Here is a 15,166-nt window from a genome sequence, read left to right as displayed (position 1 = left end):
GGCGCATGCCTGTAATCCCAGCTACTCAGGAGTCTGAGGCAGGAGAATCAGTTGAACCCGGGAGGCGGAGATTGCGGTGAGCTGAGATCGCGCCATTGCACTCCATTCTAGGCAACAAGAGCGAAACTCCGTCTCAAAAATAAAAAAAAAAAAAACTTTGACAAGAAGGGGAAAAGATCAGAAAGATGCTTTTACTCTTGATTACTGGAAAAAGGATGAAAACAGGTTTATAAGGTATTTTTAAAAGAGAGGCGAGGACATTGAATGCCTAGTTTGAGACAGATTTTGATTTGTCAGGGGAAACACGGAAGGATATTCATGTAGAAATAGCCATTAGGCAATTGAGAATTTAAACCTAGAGACAGAGAGAGTCATCTATGTAGCAGAGAGTCTGAAGCTTGGAGAGGGTATCACACTTAAATCTACAGAACTGCTATATCCAACAGGCACTGTAGGCTCAGGGAGGCAGAGGACTGAGCTTTTTAAGGGCCTACAGAAACCCTATTATCTAAAATATAAACAGGAGAAGTTTTAAATCTTAATAAATATTTAATGACAGTTGCAAAATACAACTGTCAGTTTTAATTGTTATATTTAACATCATTGAGTATTTCATTTGAAAACAATTTGTAGTTTATATTTTCTTCTCCATGATACGTGTCAAGAATATTTAAAGTTATTTGTAGCTGGGCATGATGACATGGGTCTGTAGTCCCAGCTACTCCCGAGGCTGATGTGGGAGACTTGCTCGAGGCCAGGAGTTTGAAGCTGCAGTGCACAGTGATCACGTATCAGTGATCACGCCCATGAATAGCCACTGCACTTGAGCCTTGGCAGCATAGCAAGACCCTATCTCTAAAAATAAGGTAGTTGTTTCCAGATAACTTGTCAGATAATTTCAGTGCAAAATAACAGAAAAATTTAAGTTTTCAGTTAAAAATTACATTTAATATGAGGATATTTTATGTGTTTTATATGTGCATGGAATCTCCAAAAGTAGGAACACTTAGGGCTTTTCTGGCCTCTCCCTTTCTCATTTCTTTATTTTTATTTTATTTCTTTATTTTTTAATTAATTTTTTTTTTTTTTTTTGAGACGAAGTCTCACTCTGTTGTCCAGGCTGGAGTGCAGTGGTACAATCTCAGCTCACTACACCCTCCACCTCCCAGGTTCAAGCGATCCTCCTGCCTCAGCCTCCCAAGTAGCTGGGATTACAGGTGTGCACCACTATGCCCGGCTAATTTTTGTATTTTTAGTAAAGACGGGGTTTTACCATGTTGGCCAGGCTGGTCTCAAACTCCTGACCTCAGGTGATCCGCTTGTCTCGGCCTCCCAAAGTTCTGGGATTACAGACGTGAGCTACCGCACCTGTTCTCCTCTTCCTCATTTCTATTGGCACTTTGTTGTTATAGCTTATGGTTATTATAGCTTCCTACCTGCCCTCCTACCGACCAGCCTCTGTATACTCCATTTCATTTACTCATGGATACCAGATTAAGCTTCTAAGTACATAGCTCTGGTAATGTTATTTCCCTAATGAAAAAAAAAAAAAAAAAATTGACTACTTATCAGTCTTTACCTCCTAGCAAGTTAGATAGTAAAGGAAGGTTATTTAAATTAAAATTAATTCAAACCGTGAGTATTCCTATACTTTCCCTAAATATTGATCAAACTATATTATTTACTGCTTTATAAAATATGTAGAATTTTTCTGCCCTCTTGGAAATGACCCTTTTTATAAGTCTGTCAGAATTCCATTTTGAGGTGCAGCAAGAATACCATCTGCTTTATAAAACTTCTTAGTCACCCCATCTCAAACCAGGTATTTCTTTTTTCTGAATCCCCATAGATGTTTGGAAAATGCCATAAATATTATAATATACACATTTTACATATTAAAACAAATTATTTGACCTTCTCTCCCCACCCCCCATCATATAAGCTGCTTTTGAACAGTGCCGTATCACTACCATCATCATATCTCCTATAGCACCTTGCTTCATACTTTGCATATACATAGTTAATAAATTTTAGGAAGAAGGATGTAATCACATATATGGGATTCCCATTCAGAGTCTAACTTTTTCTTTCTTTTTTTTTTTTTTTTTTTTTGAGACAGAGTCTTGCTGTATCACCCAGGCTGGAGTGCAGTGGTGCCATCTCAGCTCACTGCAACCTCCACCCCCCGGTTCAAGCAATTCTCATGCCTCAGTCTCCCAAGTAGCTCAGATTATAGGCGTGCATCACCATGCCTGGCCAGTTTTTGTATTTTTAGTAGAGACAGGGTTTCACCATGTTGGCCAGGCTGGTCTCGAACTCCTGACCTCAAATGATCCACCCGCCTCAGCCTCCCAAAGTGCTGGGATTACAGGCGTGAGCCACCAGGCCTGGCCCAGAGTCTAACTTTGTAAAAATCATCAGTGCCTCCCTATTCTCCTGCTCAAGTGGTAGTGGTTATGACTTATGACAAGCGATGTAGTGAATAGCAAGGACTCTGAAGCCAAGTCCTCTGAGTTCAAATCCTGACTCTGCTGCTTATTGGCTATGTGACCTTGGACAAGTCACCTAACTTCTCCTAATTCAATTTCTTCAGCTATAAAATGGAGATTAAAATATTATATATCTCCTAGGTTTGTTTTGAGGATTAACCAAGTTAATATAAGCAAAGCATTTAGATTTGTACCAGGTTCATAGTAAGCACTCAGTTACTACTATTACCTTTGCTACTATCATCATCATGTTTACACATAAACCAGATTGAGTCTTCCACTTTCGTAGTCTCAGAAAATGTCTATCTAAGGAGTAGAAATATTAATGTAGTTCACAAAGAAGAAAAATAATTTTGGGCATTTAACACGTTTTGAATAAAACAAAAGGAGAATACTAAAGTATATTAGGGCAATTCATGCAAGAGTATAAATGAACTCTAAGCTTTTTAAAAAATTATAAAATGTCTGATTTTAATGTATGAAGATAAGGTACTTTGGAAAGCTTTTAAAAGTCAATCTCTGATGCAGTAAGATCCTGTCATAACACAGATGAAGAAGTTATAAATAAGCTTATTAAGATTTCTTGGTAATACAATAAATGGAAACACTTCAGATTCTAATGAAAGAGTGGAACATAGCACACCCAAAAAATACTCTGAATAAATAAGAGAATAGGAAATTGTATTCATTCAACAAATATTTGAGCAGCTGCTAAGTGACATGCACAATTTTCGTTGTTAGAGAAACAAAAGTGGACAAAACACAAAAATATCTACCTTCATGGGCCTTATATTCTAGTTTTTTATGAAATATAAAAATATATGTCAAAAGGTAAAGAGTTCTATGTAGAAAAATGAAGTCAAGAAAGAAAATAGGAAGTTCATAATGGAACCAAAATTTGCAATTTTAAATAAGGCAGGCAGGGCATGATGGCTCACGCCTGTAATCCCAGCACTTTGGGAGGCTGAGGCGGGCGGATCACAAGGTCAGGAGTTCAAGACCAGCCTGGCCAATGTGGTGAAACCCCATCTCTACTAAAACTAGAAAAATTAGCCAGGCGTGGTGGTGCGCACCTGTAGTCCCAGCTACTCAAGAAGACTGAGGCAGAAGAATCACTTAAACCCTGGAGGTGGAGGTTGCAGTGAGCCAAGATCACACCACTGCACTCCAGCCTGGATGACAGAGCAAGACTCAGTCAATAAATAAATAAATAAATAAATAAATAAAGCAGTTAGAGAAGTCCTCGCTGCTAAGGTGACATTGAAGCAAAGACTTAAAGGAGGTGACGGAGCAAGCCGTGAAGGTATCTGAGGGAAGAGCACTCCAGAAAGAAGGAACACTCACTGCGTGAAAAGCCCTGACATGGGTGCCTGTCTCTCATGTTCCAGGAACAACAGGGGAGGCCACTGTAGCTGATGGCAGTGGAGTAAAAGGATGACTAGTAAGAAATGAAGTCAGGGAGTTTATGGGATGTAGTGGTGCAGGTGTAGATCATGGCCATTGTAAGAACTTTGGCTTTTACCCTGACTGAGCTAGAGAGCCACTGGAAAGTTACAGGTATAAAAAGAGTGTTGCGATCTGACTTACGGTTTAAAAGAACTACTCTGGCCGCTCTGCAGATAATTATAAAAATATTATTGCAGTTATAGGAGACTTTTGCATTGCTGGGACAACATGGTGTATACATAGTGGGTAATAACACAGACTCTGTAGCTACACTATCTGGGTTCAAACATTGAGTCTGGCACTTCTTTAATTTGTGATCTTGAACAACTTAAATTCCCTATACTTTGGTTTTCTTAGCCATAAAATTAGGATAAATAATAATACCCATCCCATAGTGTTACTATAAAGAATTAAACAATGAGGCCGGACGCGGTGGCTCACACCTGTAGTCCCAGCACTTTGGGAGGCTGAGGTGGGTGGGTCATGAGGTTAGGAGTTCAAGACCAGCCTGGCCAAGATAGTGAAACTCCGTGTCTACTAAAAATACAAAAAATTAGCCGGGCATGGTGGCGCACGCCTGTAATCCCAGCTACTCGGGAGGCTGAGGCAGAAGAATTGCTTGAACTCGGAGGGCGGAGGTTGCAATGGGCCGAGATTATGCCACTGCACTCCAGCCTGGGCGACAGAGTGAGACGCTGTCTCAAAAAAAAAAAAAAAAAAAAAGAATTAAACAGTGTACATGCCAAGGGTTTAGAACAGTGGTTAGCACATCGCAAGTATACTATATGTATTAGCAACTATGATTATTAATGTTGTTATTAACTGGATATGGGTATAAGGTATATGAGAAAAAAGAATTGGCCAGGCATGGTGGCTCATGCCTGTAATCCCAGCACTTTGGGAGTCCAAGGCGGGTGGATCACTTGAGGCCAGGAGTTTGAGACCAGCCTGGCCAGCATGGCAAAACCCCACCTCCACTAAAAATTAGCCAGGTGTGGTGACACACGCCTGTAATCCCAGCTACTCAGGAGGCTGAGGCACGAGAATTGCTTGAACCCAGGAGGCAGAGGTTGCAGTGAGCCAAGATCACGCTACTGCACCCCAGCCTGGGTGACAGAGCGAGACTCTGTCTCAAAAACAAATAAAAAATGAACCGACTGTTAGACATGCAAGTAGAGATACTAAGTAGGTAGTTGGATATATGAGTCTAATATTAAGGGAAGTGTGAGCTACTGGTGTACATTTAGAATTCATCAGCAAATAAATGATTTTTTAAGAGTAAAAAGAGTAATTAGTCCTAACATGGGATTAGGGGTGTATCATTCGAACAGCTCTTCCTTGGAGCCTCTACTCTTCACAAGCTTCCTAACAAGCCATGACAACCAGCGCAGGGAGAGCCAGATTATCATAGACCCTATTGAGCATTTTGGATTCCTTCATTACTTTAGAATTTCATCTTATCACAATTGCTTGAAATAAATAGAATTAAGCTAAGGCTGAGAAATATTTTGTTTTAACAACACTGTATCATTGAAGTATTTGTAGCAGGAATTAACTTGTAAAGGAGAACTTATTGATGGCAGTTCTGTAGTCACATTGGCTTGTCTGCACATGAATATTATATGTATTTTTTAATTCTCAGTAATAAAAGCACCTTTTTTGTTAACCTTTTCCTTTTCCTGGTTAGCATATGCTCAGAAAATAGAAAATTTTTAGCATTTTCCCACATTAACAGACTTCAGACTAATCGTATATAATATACTTCATTCTAAAGTCTTGTGAGAATGATTCTTGAATATTATAGCCTGAGTCACTATTCTTTTTTTGGAGACCCTGTCACCCAGGCCGGAGTGCAGTGGCACAATCTCAGCTCACTGAAGCCTTGACCTTCCAGGCTCAAGCAATCCCCCCACCTCAGCCTCCTGAGTAGCTGGGACTACAGATGTGTGCCACCACACCCGGCCAAATTTTTTTTTTTTTTAGAGACAGGGTTTCGCCATGTTGCCCAGGCTAGTCTCGAACTCCTGAGCGCAAGTGATCTGCCCATCTCGGCCTCCCAAAGTGCTGGGATTAGAGGCATGAGCCACCACACCTGGCCAATTTATTAATTTTTTCTAGTTACAAATAGGTATTTGGATTTTGAGTAATGAATGTACAGGCCAGGTTAAGTGATGGAAGAAGGTAACTAATTAGTTTACCATGTTTGGCAGGCATCATCTGACTTAATACATCTTTAACATTTTTTCAAAAAATCTCATTAGAAAATGATAACCCTGTTGTATAGATGAGAAAACTAAGGTTGAAAGAGAACAAGTAGGTGACCCAAAACCACACAGCTAGTAAGGTGATAAAGCTAGGTTTGAACCTAGGTCTTTTTATTCTTGCCCTTTGCACCACATTGCCTTTACATGTGATTATTCTCAAAGCTGGATGCTATTGTGTTCTGACACTTTCATCTACTTAGAGAAAGTAGACAGAGCTAAGTAACAAAGCTAAGTTAAATACTGTGCTCTAAATGGCACCGCTCTGCCCTGATTAATCTGTATTTTGAGGTGTTGCTGTTTAGATTTTCTCTTGGGTTGTTTTCTGTCAATTAATTCAGATCAGTTAATAGACAAATTTAAGTCTGACAAACTATCTCTTAATATTAAGAGATACAATGCAGACAAAGCAGCATAGTCTGTTACAGCAACAGATCAGAATTGTGGCTTCCGACCATATCCCTAGCTTTTTAGCACATTGCCTTGCATATAATAAATAGTCAAAATATATTTAACTGACTGATTTTTACCTTTTTCTATACAAATTAATTACAAATTCTAACATCAGCTATGAATGGGCAGTATTTGCTGCACTGGTGCTCTGGACTCTGACAGGAGAGTACAAAAGCCCCTCAGGATATGGTCAGAAAAAGACACCCTGTTGAGTAGCTGGGACTGCTGCTGCTTTCCTCATCCTGCCTTGTAATAACTGGTGGTGGGAGGCAATCAAGTCATTTGTAAATTAGGGATAACAACATCTGTAATATTGTTTTTTGTTTGTTTGTTCGTTTTTTGAGACAGAGTCTCTCTCTGTCGCCCAGGCTGGAGTGCAGTGGTGTGATCTTGGCTCACTGCAAGCTCTGCCTCCCGGGTTCATGCCATTCTGCCTCATCCTTCTGAGTAGCTGGGATTACAGGCGCCCGCCACCACGCCCAGCTAATTTTTTGTATTTTTAGTAGAGCCGGGGTTTCACCATGTTAGCCAGGATGTTCTCGATCTCCTGACCTCGTGATCCGCCCACCTCGGCCTCTCAAAGTGCTGAGATTACAGGTGTGAGCCACCAGGCCTAGCCTGTAATGTTGTTTTTAAGATTGGAAGATTAGCTAGCCAAGTGTATAGCCACGAGGCCAACTATATCTAGCATAGGTGACTATATTACTTTTATTGCAGTATTGAATTACATTATTCCTTTGGTTCAGACTCTTTACGTATCTCTTGTTCATGCCTGAAATGTGGAAAGATCTTGGATGGGAATATATTCTAGGAACTCTTAATATTTAAATTTTTTAAAAGAACCACTTTCATGGTACAAAAACAGTGCTAACAACTTACTCAGTGCCAGGTACTGTTCTAAGCCCTTTTATATTTATTGACCCATTTCATCCTCATAATTGTCTTCTAAAGTGAGCATTAGTACAGTTGATGAAATGGATGCGGAGGTTAAGTAACTTTTCTAAATAACTTGCTAGTAGCAAAGCCAGATTTGAACCCAAGCCATTTATGCCAGAATCCATGCTTCACTACTATACTATATGGAGCCAGACTCGATAATCTTGTTTTTTGGATTTGTGCCTTTCCTTGTATGTTTAAGAAAAGCCTTCCTTATTTTCCAGTGCTGCCTTTGAAAGGTTTTTAAATTTTGCCTTTTACATTTGGGATTTAATTGTCTATCTGGAGTGAGTTAGAAACCTAATTTTATGGCTGGGCACAGTCTTGTATCTAGTGACATTCTTATATTTGCTTTCCTTTATATTGTGGTATATTTTGAGCTTAATTATTAAACATAAATACTCATCAAGGTCAAGGATCTGAAATCTCATTCAGAAAGAAAATGCAACAATTAGAACCTTGTGCAACCTGGAAGACATTGGGCACTGAATAAAGTGGATTTCCAGGAGCTCTTGTTGCAACTCTTGGCACCTTGGTTATCTGGAACTCTGGCTGCTCCTCCCTTGTGCTGCGTCTGGCCATTCCACTGCTTGTTAGCATGCACCAAAAGATGAATTGGGCAGAAGGAAGAAGTGACACAAAACAGTTATTGTGCTAGTAACTATTCCGGATATTCTCTTTTATTAACTAGTGGAGCATAACGTTATTTTGTCATTAATTTCAGTATTAAGTTCTCTTTTGATTTTATTTAAATGCACAGTATTTCTCATTTGTTCATCTAGAAAGAAAGTAGTGTTTGTATTCACATAAATGGTAATATATTGAATTAAATAATGAACTAAATGTGTTTTATGGCTCAGAGATCAGCATAGCTCTTGCTCAGGTGGCAAACTGAGGTAATACATCCCAGATGAAAAAAATAAGATGTTATCCCTAGGTTAATTATTGGCATTTCATAAATATTTCAAACTTGGTGCATTATTGTCATGAAAATATGAGGAAGAAGGTAACCTTGTATATAGTTCTTTCTAGCAAATTGTTACCTGGTACAGATTAAGATGGGAACCAAGAAAAGGATTGTAATTTGGCACTTATACTGGGGATTTGTATTACCCTAAGAAGGTTATTTTATTACTCATTACTCTGTTACTGCCTAACAGAGAGCAGTTTTGTTTTTTATTTTTAGAGACAGGGTCTCGCTCTGTCACTCAGACTGGAGTGCAGTGGTGCGGTCATAGCTCACTGCAGCCTGGAACTACTGGGCTCAAGTGATCCTCCCACCTCAGCTTCCCTACTGGCTGGGACTACAGGTGTGTGCCACCATACCTGTCTAATTAAAAAAAAAAAAATGTGTAGAGAGGGGGGTCTCACTATGTTGCCCAGGTGGTCTTAAACTCTTGGCCTCAAGTGATCCTTCTCGTTTGGCCTCCCAGAGTGCTGGGAATATAGACGTGAGCCACTGTGCCTGGCCAAGAACAGCTTCTAGAGCCTTCTTCTTTGGGCCCTACTCAAATTCACCACCACAAGCCACACCCAGGGATGACCTACTAAAGGATTTTTTTCTCCTGAATTTGGGAAACTTGACCTCCCCAGATTTAGCTAACTATGTTGAAGAGTGAACGTTTATGCTTTTAAATCTGAGTATCTTGTCTTTTTCTTCAACTCCTTTGAATGGTTCTCACCCACATGAAAGGATTAAGTATATGTGCTTTGGAGTCCCTTGCCTAACAAAAACCTTTTACTGGATAAAAGTCACAAAATTTGGGCTCCGAAATACCTGACCTTTGTCCCTGACTTGTTAACTTAGCTCTTACTGTTCCTGTCCCTGAGTTTTCAAGTTTTCTTGCTCAAGGTTATCACCTTTGATTTGTTAACATTCATCTTTGCCACTTTCAGTAGTTACCTTCCCATCTTGCCTCCAGCCATCTCCAGCTGTCACTTAAGTGTCCTTAGAATATATAGAATGATCCATCACCCTTGACATGATTTGGATAACAATCATTATATAAAAATTGCATTTTTATATCTAGCCAGTAACATACCTATTCTTGCTGACATTTTTAGGTGATCATAATCTATAAGTGTGGATCAGAATTACAGTGATGTCTGAACACCAAAAGGATTTTCGTATAATTATATTGGAATGCAGATGCAACTTGTTTTACATAGATGTTCTTCTGAATAAAAATTATGTGTAAAGAAAGTGAATTAATTCATACTTTAAACCCACTAAGGGAGTGTTACTGTGTGAAGAAACACTGAAAAATCCTCTAGCAAAGGAAGAATCCCCCAGCTTATATCTTGCGCAGATCTTTTTTCATATATCTGTTTTGCTTAAAGTATACTTGTATGATGACAGTATGTAAGAGGGAGACAGGGCTTGCATAGGACAAGGGGGAATTATAGGTCAGTTATCTACTGAGATTTGAGAGTAGATACATTTCCAATACATTTTGGCCCATTGATTTTGGAGACGTAGTCCTCTTGGGCTTCTCACATCTACCTCTTGTTTTTACACTAGATCGAACGGTTGGAAGTAAGCAGCCTTGCCCAAACGTCCAGTGCAGTGGCCTCCAGTACCGATGGCAGCATCCACACAGACTCCGTGGATGGAACACCAGACCCTCAGCGCACAAAGGCTGCCATTGCTCACCTGCAGCAGAAGATTTTGAAGCTCACAGAACAAATCAAGATTGCACAAACAGCCCGGGACGACAACGTTGCTGAATACTTGAAGCTTGCCAACAGTGCAGACAAACAGCAGGCTGCCCGCATCAAGCAGGTCTTTGAGAAGAAGAACCAGAAATCTGCCCAAACTATCCTCCAGCTGCAAAAGAAACTTGAGCACTACCACAGGAAGCTCAGAGAGGTGGAGCAGAATGGGATCCCCCGGCAGCCAAAGGATGTCTTCAGGGACATGCACCAGGGTCTGAAGGATGTGGGAGCAAAGGTGACTGGCTTCAGTGAAGGTGTGGTGGATAGTGTCAAAGGTGGGTTTTCCAGCTTCTCCCAGGCCACCCATTCAGCAGCAGGCGCTGTAGTCTCAAAGCCCAGAGAGATTGCCTCACTCATTCGGAACAAATTTGGCAGTGCAGACAACATCCCCAACCTGAAGGACTCTTTAGAGGAAGGGCAAGTGGATGATGCAGGGAAGGCTTTGGGAGTGATTTCGAACTTTCAGTCTAGCCCAAAATATGGTAGTGAAGAAGATTGTTCTAGTGCCACTTCAGGCTCAGTGGGAGCCAACAGCACCACAGGGGGCATCGCTGTAGGAGCATCCAGCTCCAAAACAAACACCCTGGACATGCAGAGCTCAGGATTTGATGCACTACTACATGAGATCCAGGAGATCCGGGAAACCCAGGCCAGACTAGAGGAATCCTTTGAGACTCTCAAGGAACATTATCAGAGGGACTATTCCTTAATAATGCAGACCTTACAGGAGGAGCGATATAGGTAAGTCACGTGGAATTAATATCTGAAATTATTTGTGTAGGGTTCCTCTCCCTTTAGATATGGGGAAATGGCTTTTAAAAGTCTTTATCTTTGTCTAGAGTGTCTGGAGCACTCTCGGTTTGTCGTAAGACATCCACATGAGTTCCCGATGAAGCGTTACTGTAACTCTCCAGTCTTTCGTGCCGGTTTAGAACTTTAAAATGAAGTCCAAGCTTTCTAAAGTATTTCACCTATTTATTTATAATTACAGAACTACACAGTCATTGCAGCCTGTAACTGTACTACATTGAATTCAAAAGATCTGTAATTCTTAGAACTGTGTAGATATCAAAGATATCACCCAAGCAAAATGTAGTGACTTCTATAGGTATTTGGCCTTAAACACCCTTATCTGGGCAACTTGATACAGAAAGATTAGACTGCAAACAAATCCAAATAAGAATATTACTTTTATTATGAATTGGCGAGTGTTTGAATGAGAGTGGACTTAAACATGAAATGGTTCTACAAAAGTTAGAGAATTCTCAAAGGGTTAAGTGCTTTGAATCATAGTCTCTGTTAAAGGTAGAAGCTGTTCTCATTTTTGTGTTTAATATTACACTACATATTCATATTAGACCACTCTTGGCTATACTCTGAATATGTGTCCTTTCTCCTTGTTACCTTCACATGCAGAGAGAAATAATATTCTCATCTGACCAACATGGAGAAACGCCATCTCTACTAAAAATACAAAATTAGCCGGGTGTGGTGGTGCATGCCTGTAATCCCAGCTACTCAGGAGGCTGAGGCAGGAGAATCACTTGAACCCGGGAGGTGGAGGTTGTGGTGAGCCGAGATCTCACCAGTGCACTCCAGCCTTGGCAACAAGAGCAAAACTCCGTCTCAAAAAAAAAAAAAAAAAATTCTCTATGGATAGATCGAAACTTTGTTAGCTAGAGACAGGCCACCTAATGCTGCAAATTGAGGACTAGTCTTATGGGAGCTACAGGTCAAGTTAGGCCTTGAAGGACCTGGGTTCTGGCCCTGTCCCGATTATTAACTAGAGGAAATCCTCAGTACTTCTACTGTAATATCAGGAGTTGAACAGATAATCTTTTAATATCCTTTTCACCTTTTAAAAATAAGTGTTTTTAAAAGTTTGCTTTTATAAGGTAATCTTAGGGTCAGAAACAAATTGTTCACATGCATAAATTATCTCTAAGGAGAGTTACAGCAGTTCTTTTCAGATGGTGAAAACTGTAATCAGTAATTCAGCCTGCCTCTTTTCTTACTCTTCTGTTCTTCAATTCTAACTTAAGACTTCAAGGGAGAAGACCAGAGAAGTGAGTGTGGGAGGGAGAAATAAAGTTCTAAAAGCAAATACTGTACATTACTATTTTTATTTAAGTGTTTTATAAATTCTTTAGTATGGCTGGGCGCAGTGGCTCACGCCTGTAATCCCAGCAGTTTGGGAAGCTGAGGTGGGTGGATCACCCAAGGTCAGAAGCTTGAGACCAGCCTGACCAACATGGATAAACCTTGTCTCTACTAAAAATACAAAATTAGCTGGGCATGGTGGCACATGCCTGTAATCCCAGCTACTCAGGAGGCTGAGACAGGAGAATCACTTGAACCCAGGAGGCAGAGGTTGCAGTGAGCCGAGATCATGCCATCACATTCCAGCCTGGGCAACAAGAGCAAAACTCCATATCAAATAAAAATAAAAATAAATTCTTTAGTATACCGAGAAGACAGTGTCTTATTCAACAACTGATATAATAGATATTCAAATGAACTCTAAAAGTAAAACACCTGGTTCTTTGTACCATATTAAACCTAACTCCCAAGTTCAAATTCCAGTTCTTCCCCTTACTAACCTTGAAAACCTGGGCAAGTTTCTTCAGTTCTCTTAAGTCTTGGTTTCCGCATCCCTAACATAGAAATAGTAATCGTTCTTTATAAGATTATTGTGACATTTAAGTGAAATTATTTGGTTAAAGCACATAGCTCAGTGCCTGGCCCCACAGTGCTTTACTGATGTTAGGGGAACAGATGCTGTTAACCCCACTTAGAACATGAAGACATTCCACAGTCAGTTAAAAAAATTTTTAAAACCACACAAAACTGCCTACTTTGACTCCTCTGTTTTGTTTTTGTTTTACATTGGTTTTGAGACAGAGTCTCACTTTATTGCCCATGCTGGAGTGCAGTGGCGCGATCTTGGCTCACTGCAGCCTCGACCTCCTGGGCTCAAGTGATCCTCCCATCTCAATCTCCTGAGTAGCTGGGACTACAGGTGTGCACCACCACGCTTGGCTCATTTTTTAATTCTTTTGTAGAGACAAGGTCTCACTATATTGCCCAGGCTGGTCTTGAACTCCTGGGCTCCAGTGATCTGCCCTCCTTGGCCTCCCAAAGTGCTGGGATTACAGGTGTGAGTCACCATACCCCGTCAACTCCTCTATTTTGAATGGATACCTTGCAGTTTTTAAATTGCCCCCGAGCTTAAAATTCATATAGAGCTTGTTATGTCTTCATGTCAAGATGTAGAAAGTCAAGATATGAGAAAATCAGAAACAGGTCTCTCAGGAGCCACCTTTGAATCCATTTAATGTAAGTTGGAGACGTAATAGGACAGAATGTTAGCTGCTCATTAACACCTCATTAGAAGAATTAAGTTCAAGCCATTTAGGAGGTAATGAGCAGTGCATTTCTTTCATTGCACTTTGGGTTCTTTTTAGTAGGTAAATGACTAGTTTTATGGAATGAAGACAGAATAAAGAAAACTTGAATTTTCAAAAAGAGAGTTAAAACCAGGAGGCAAGGAGAAGACATAATATGTAATCTGACTTGTTTGTTTTCCCATTTCAGTTTTAGAATGATTTTTCCTTAAAACACAATCTTGAAGAAGGAAAGCCCTTTTTTCCCCCCAAAAAAGGGAGTGGAAAAGTCACAACTATTTTACTTTATTTTTGTTGTTCCAATAATTCCCTGTATAAAGCAGATAGAGATTCCCCTCCATTATATATGGCTTTATACAGTAAACATATTCATCATTGTTGATCTTTGAATGCTTTCAGAAATAAATAAAATTTTTCTACAAATTGAAGTCTTTTTTTTTTTTTTTTTTTTTTTTTTTTTAAGAGTCAGGGTCTTGCTGGCTGGGCACGGTGGCTCATGCTTGTAATCGCAGCACTTTGGGAGGCTGAGGTGGGTGGATCACAAGGTCAGAAGATTGAGACCATCCTGGCTAACACGGTGAAACCCCATCTCTACTAAAAATACAAAAAAATTAGCCAGGCATGGTGGCATGCGCCTGTAGTCCCAGTTACTGGGGAGGCTGAGGCAGGAGAATTGCTTGAATCCGGGAGGTGGAGGTTGCAGTGAGCTGAGATCACGCCACTGCACTCCAGCCTGGGTGACACAGTGAGACTCCGTCTCAAAAAAAAAAAAAAAAAGAGGGTCTTGCTATGTTGCCTTGCTGGTCTTGAACTCCTGGGCTCAAGCAGTGCTTCCACCTCAGTCTCCTGAGTCGCTGGGACTGCAGGTGCATGCCACCATGCCTGGCTTTGAAATATATTTTCTTTTTTTGTTGTTGTTTTTTGTTTTTGGAGATGGAGTTTCACTCTTGTTGCCCATGCTGGAGTGCAGTGGTGAGATCCTGGCTTGCTGCAACCTCCGCCTCCTGGGTTCAAGTGATTCTCCCGCCTTAGCCTCCCCAGTAGCTGGGATTACAGGTGTCCGCCACCATGCCCACCTACTTTTTTGTATTTTTAAGAGAGGCAGGGTTTTACCATGTTGGCCAGGCTGGTCTCGAACTCCTGACTTCAGGTTATCCACCCACCTCAGCCTCCCACAGTGCTGGGATTACAGACATGAGCCACCATGCCCGGCCAGAAACCTATTTTAAGCACTAAAACTTTTCACATTTTAAGCATTTTGAGGAAATTTCTCTGCCTTCTTGTACAAAGTACACTGAATCTAACTTAATGGAAAGAGCTTAGATATGGTAGTATTCAGCTTAGAGTGATACTCTCAGGTTAGTGAAGCTGTCCATTTATGTGCCTCTGCAGTAAATGGCCCTAGGCTTTTTTCAGTTTGTCTGCTTTTTTTATAGTTTTTTTCTCCTTTCCATTTCTTCTC

The 15,166-nt window shown here is 40.5% G+C and overlaps 1 protein-coding gene across 17 annotated transcripts in view; it reads left to right on the top strand.

Annotated features, from left to right (window-relative positions):
- TMCC1 (transmembrane and coiled-coil domain family 1) overlaps positions 1-15,166 on the top strand; it is a 239,680-nt gene that overhangs the window by 205,198 nt on the left and 19,316 nt on the right. For all 17 annotated transcript variants that reach the window (XM_055259143.2, XM_055259141.2, XM_055259140.2 and 14 more), the window contains one exon: positions 10,107-11,041. In XM_055259143.2, coding sequence (XP_055115118.1) covers positions 10,107-11,041 — 935 coding nt within the window. The remainder of the gene's footprint in view (positions 1-10,106; positions 11,042-15,166) is intronic.

This window comes from Symphalangus syndactylus, chromosome 21 (assembly GCF_028878055.3).
Source record: "Symphalangus syndactylus isolate Jambi chromosome 21, NHGRI_mSymSyn1-v2.1_pri, whole genome shotgun sequence".
Classification (NCBI taxonomy): domain Eukaryota; kingdom Metazoa; phylum Chordata; class Mammalia; order Primates; family Hylobatidae; genus Symphalangus; species Symphalangus syndactylus.
The sequence above is the reverse complement of the archived record's forward strand: the minus strand, read 5'-3'. Positions and strand labels throughout refer to the sequence as shown.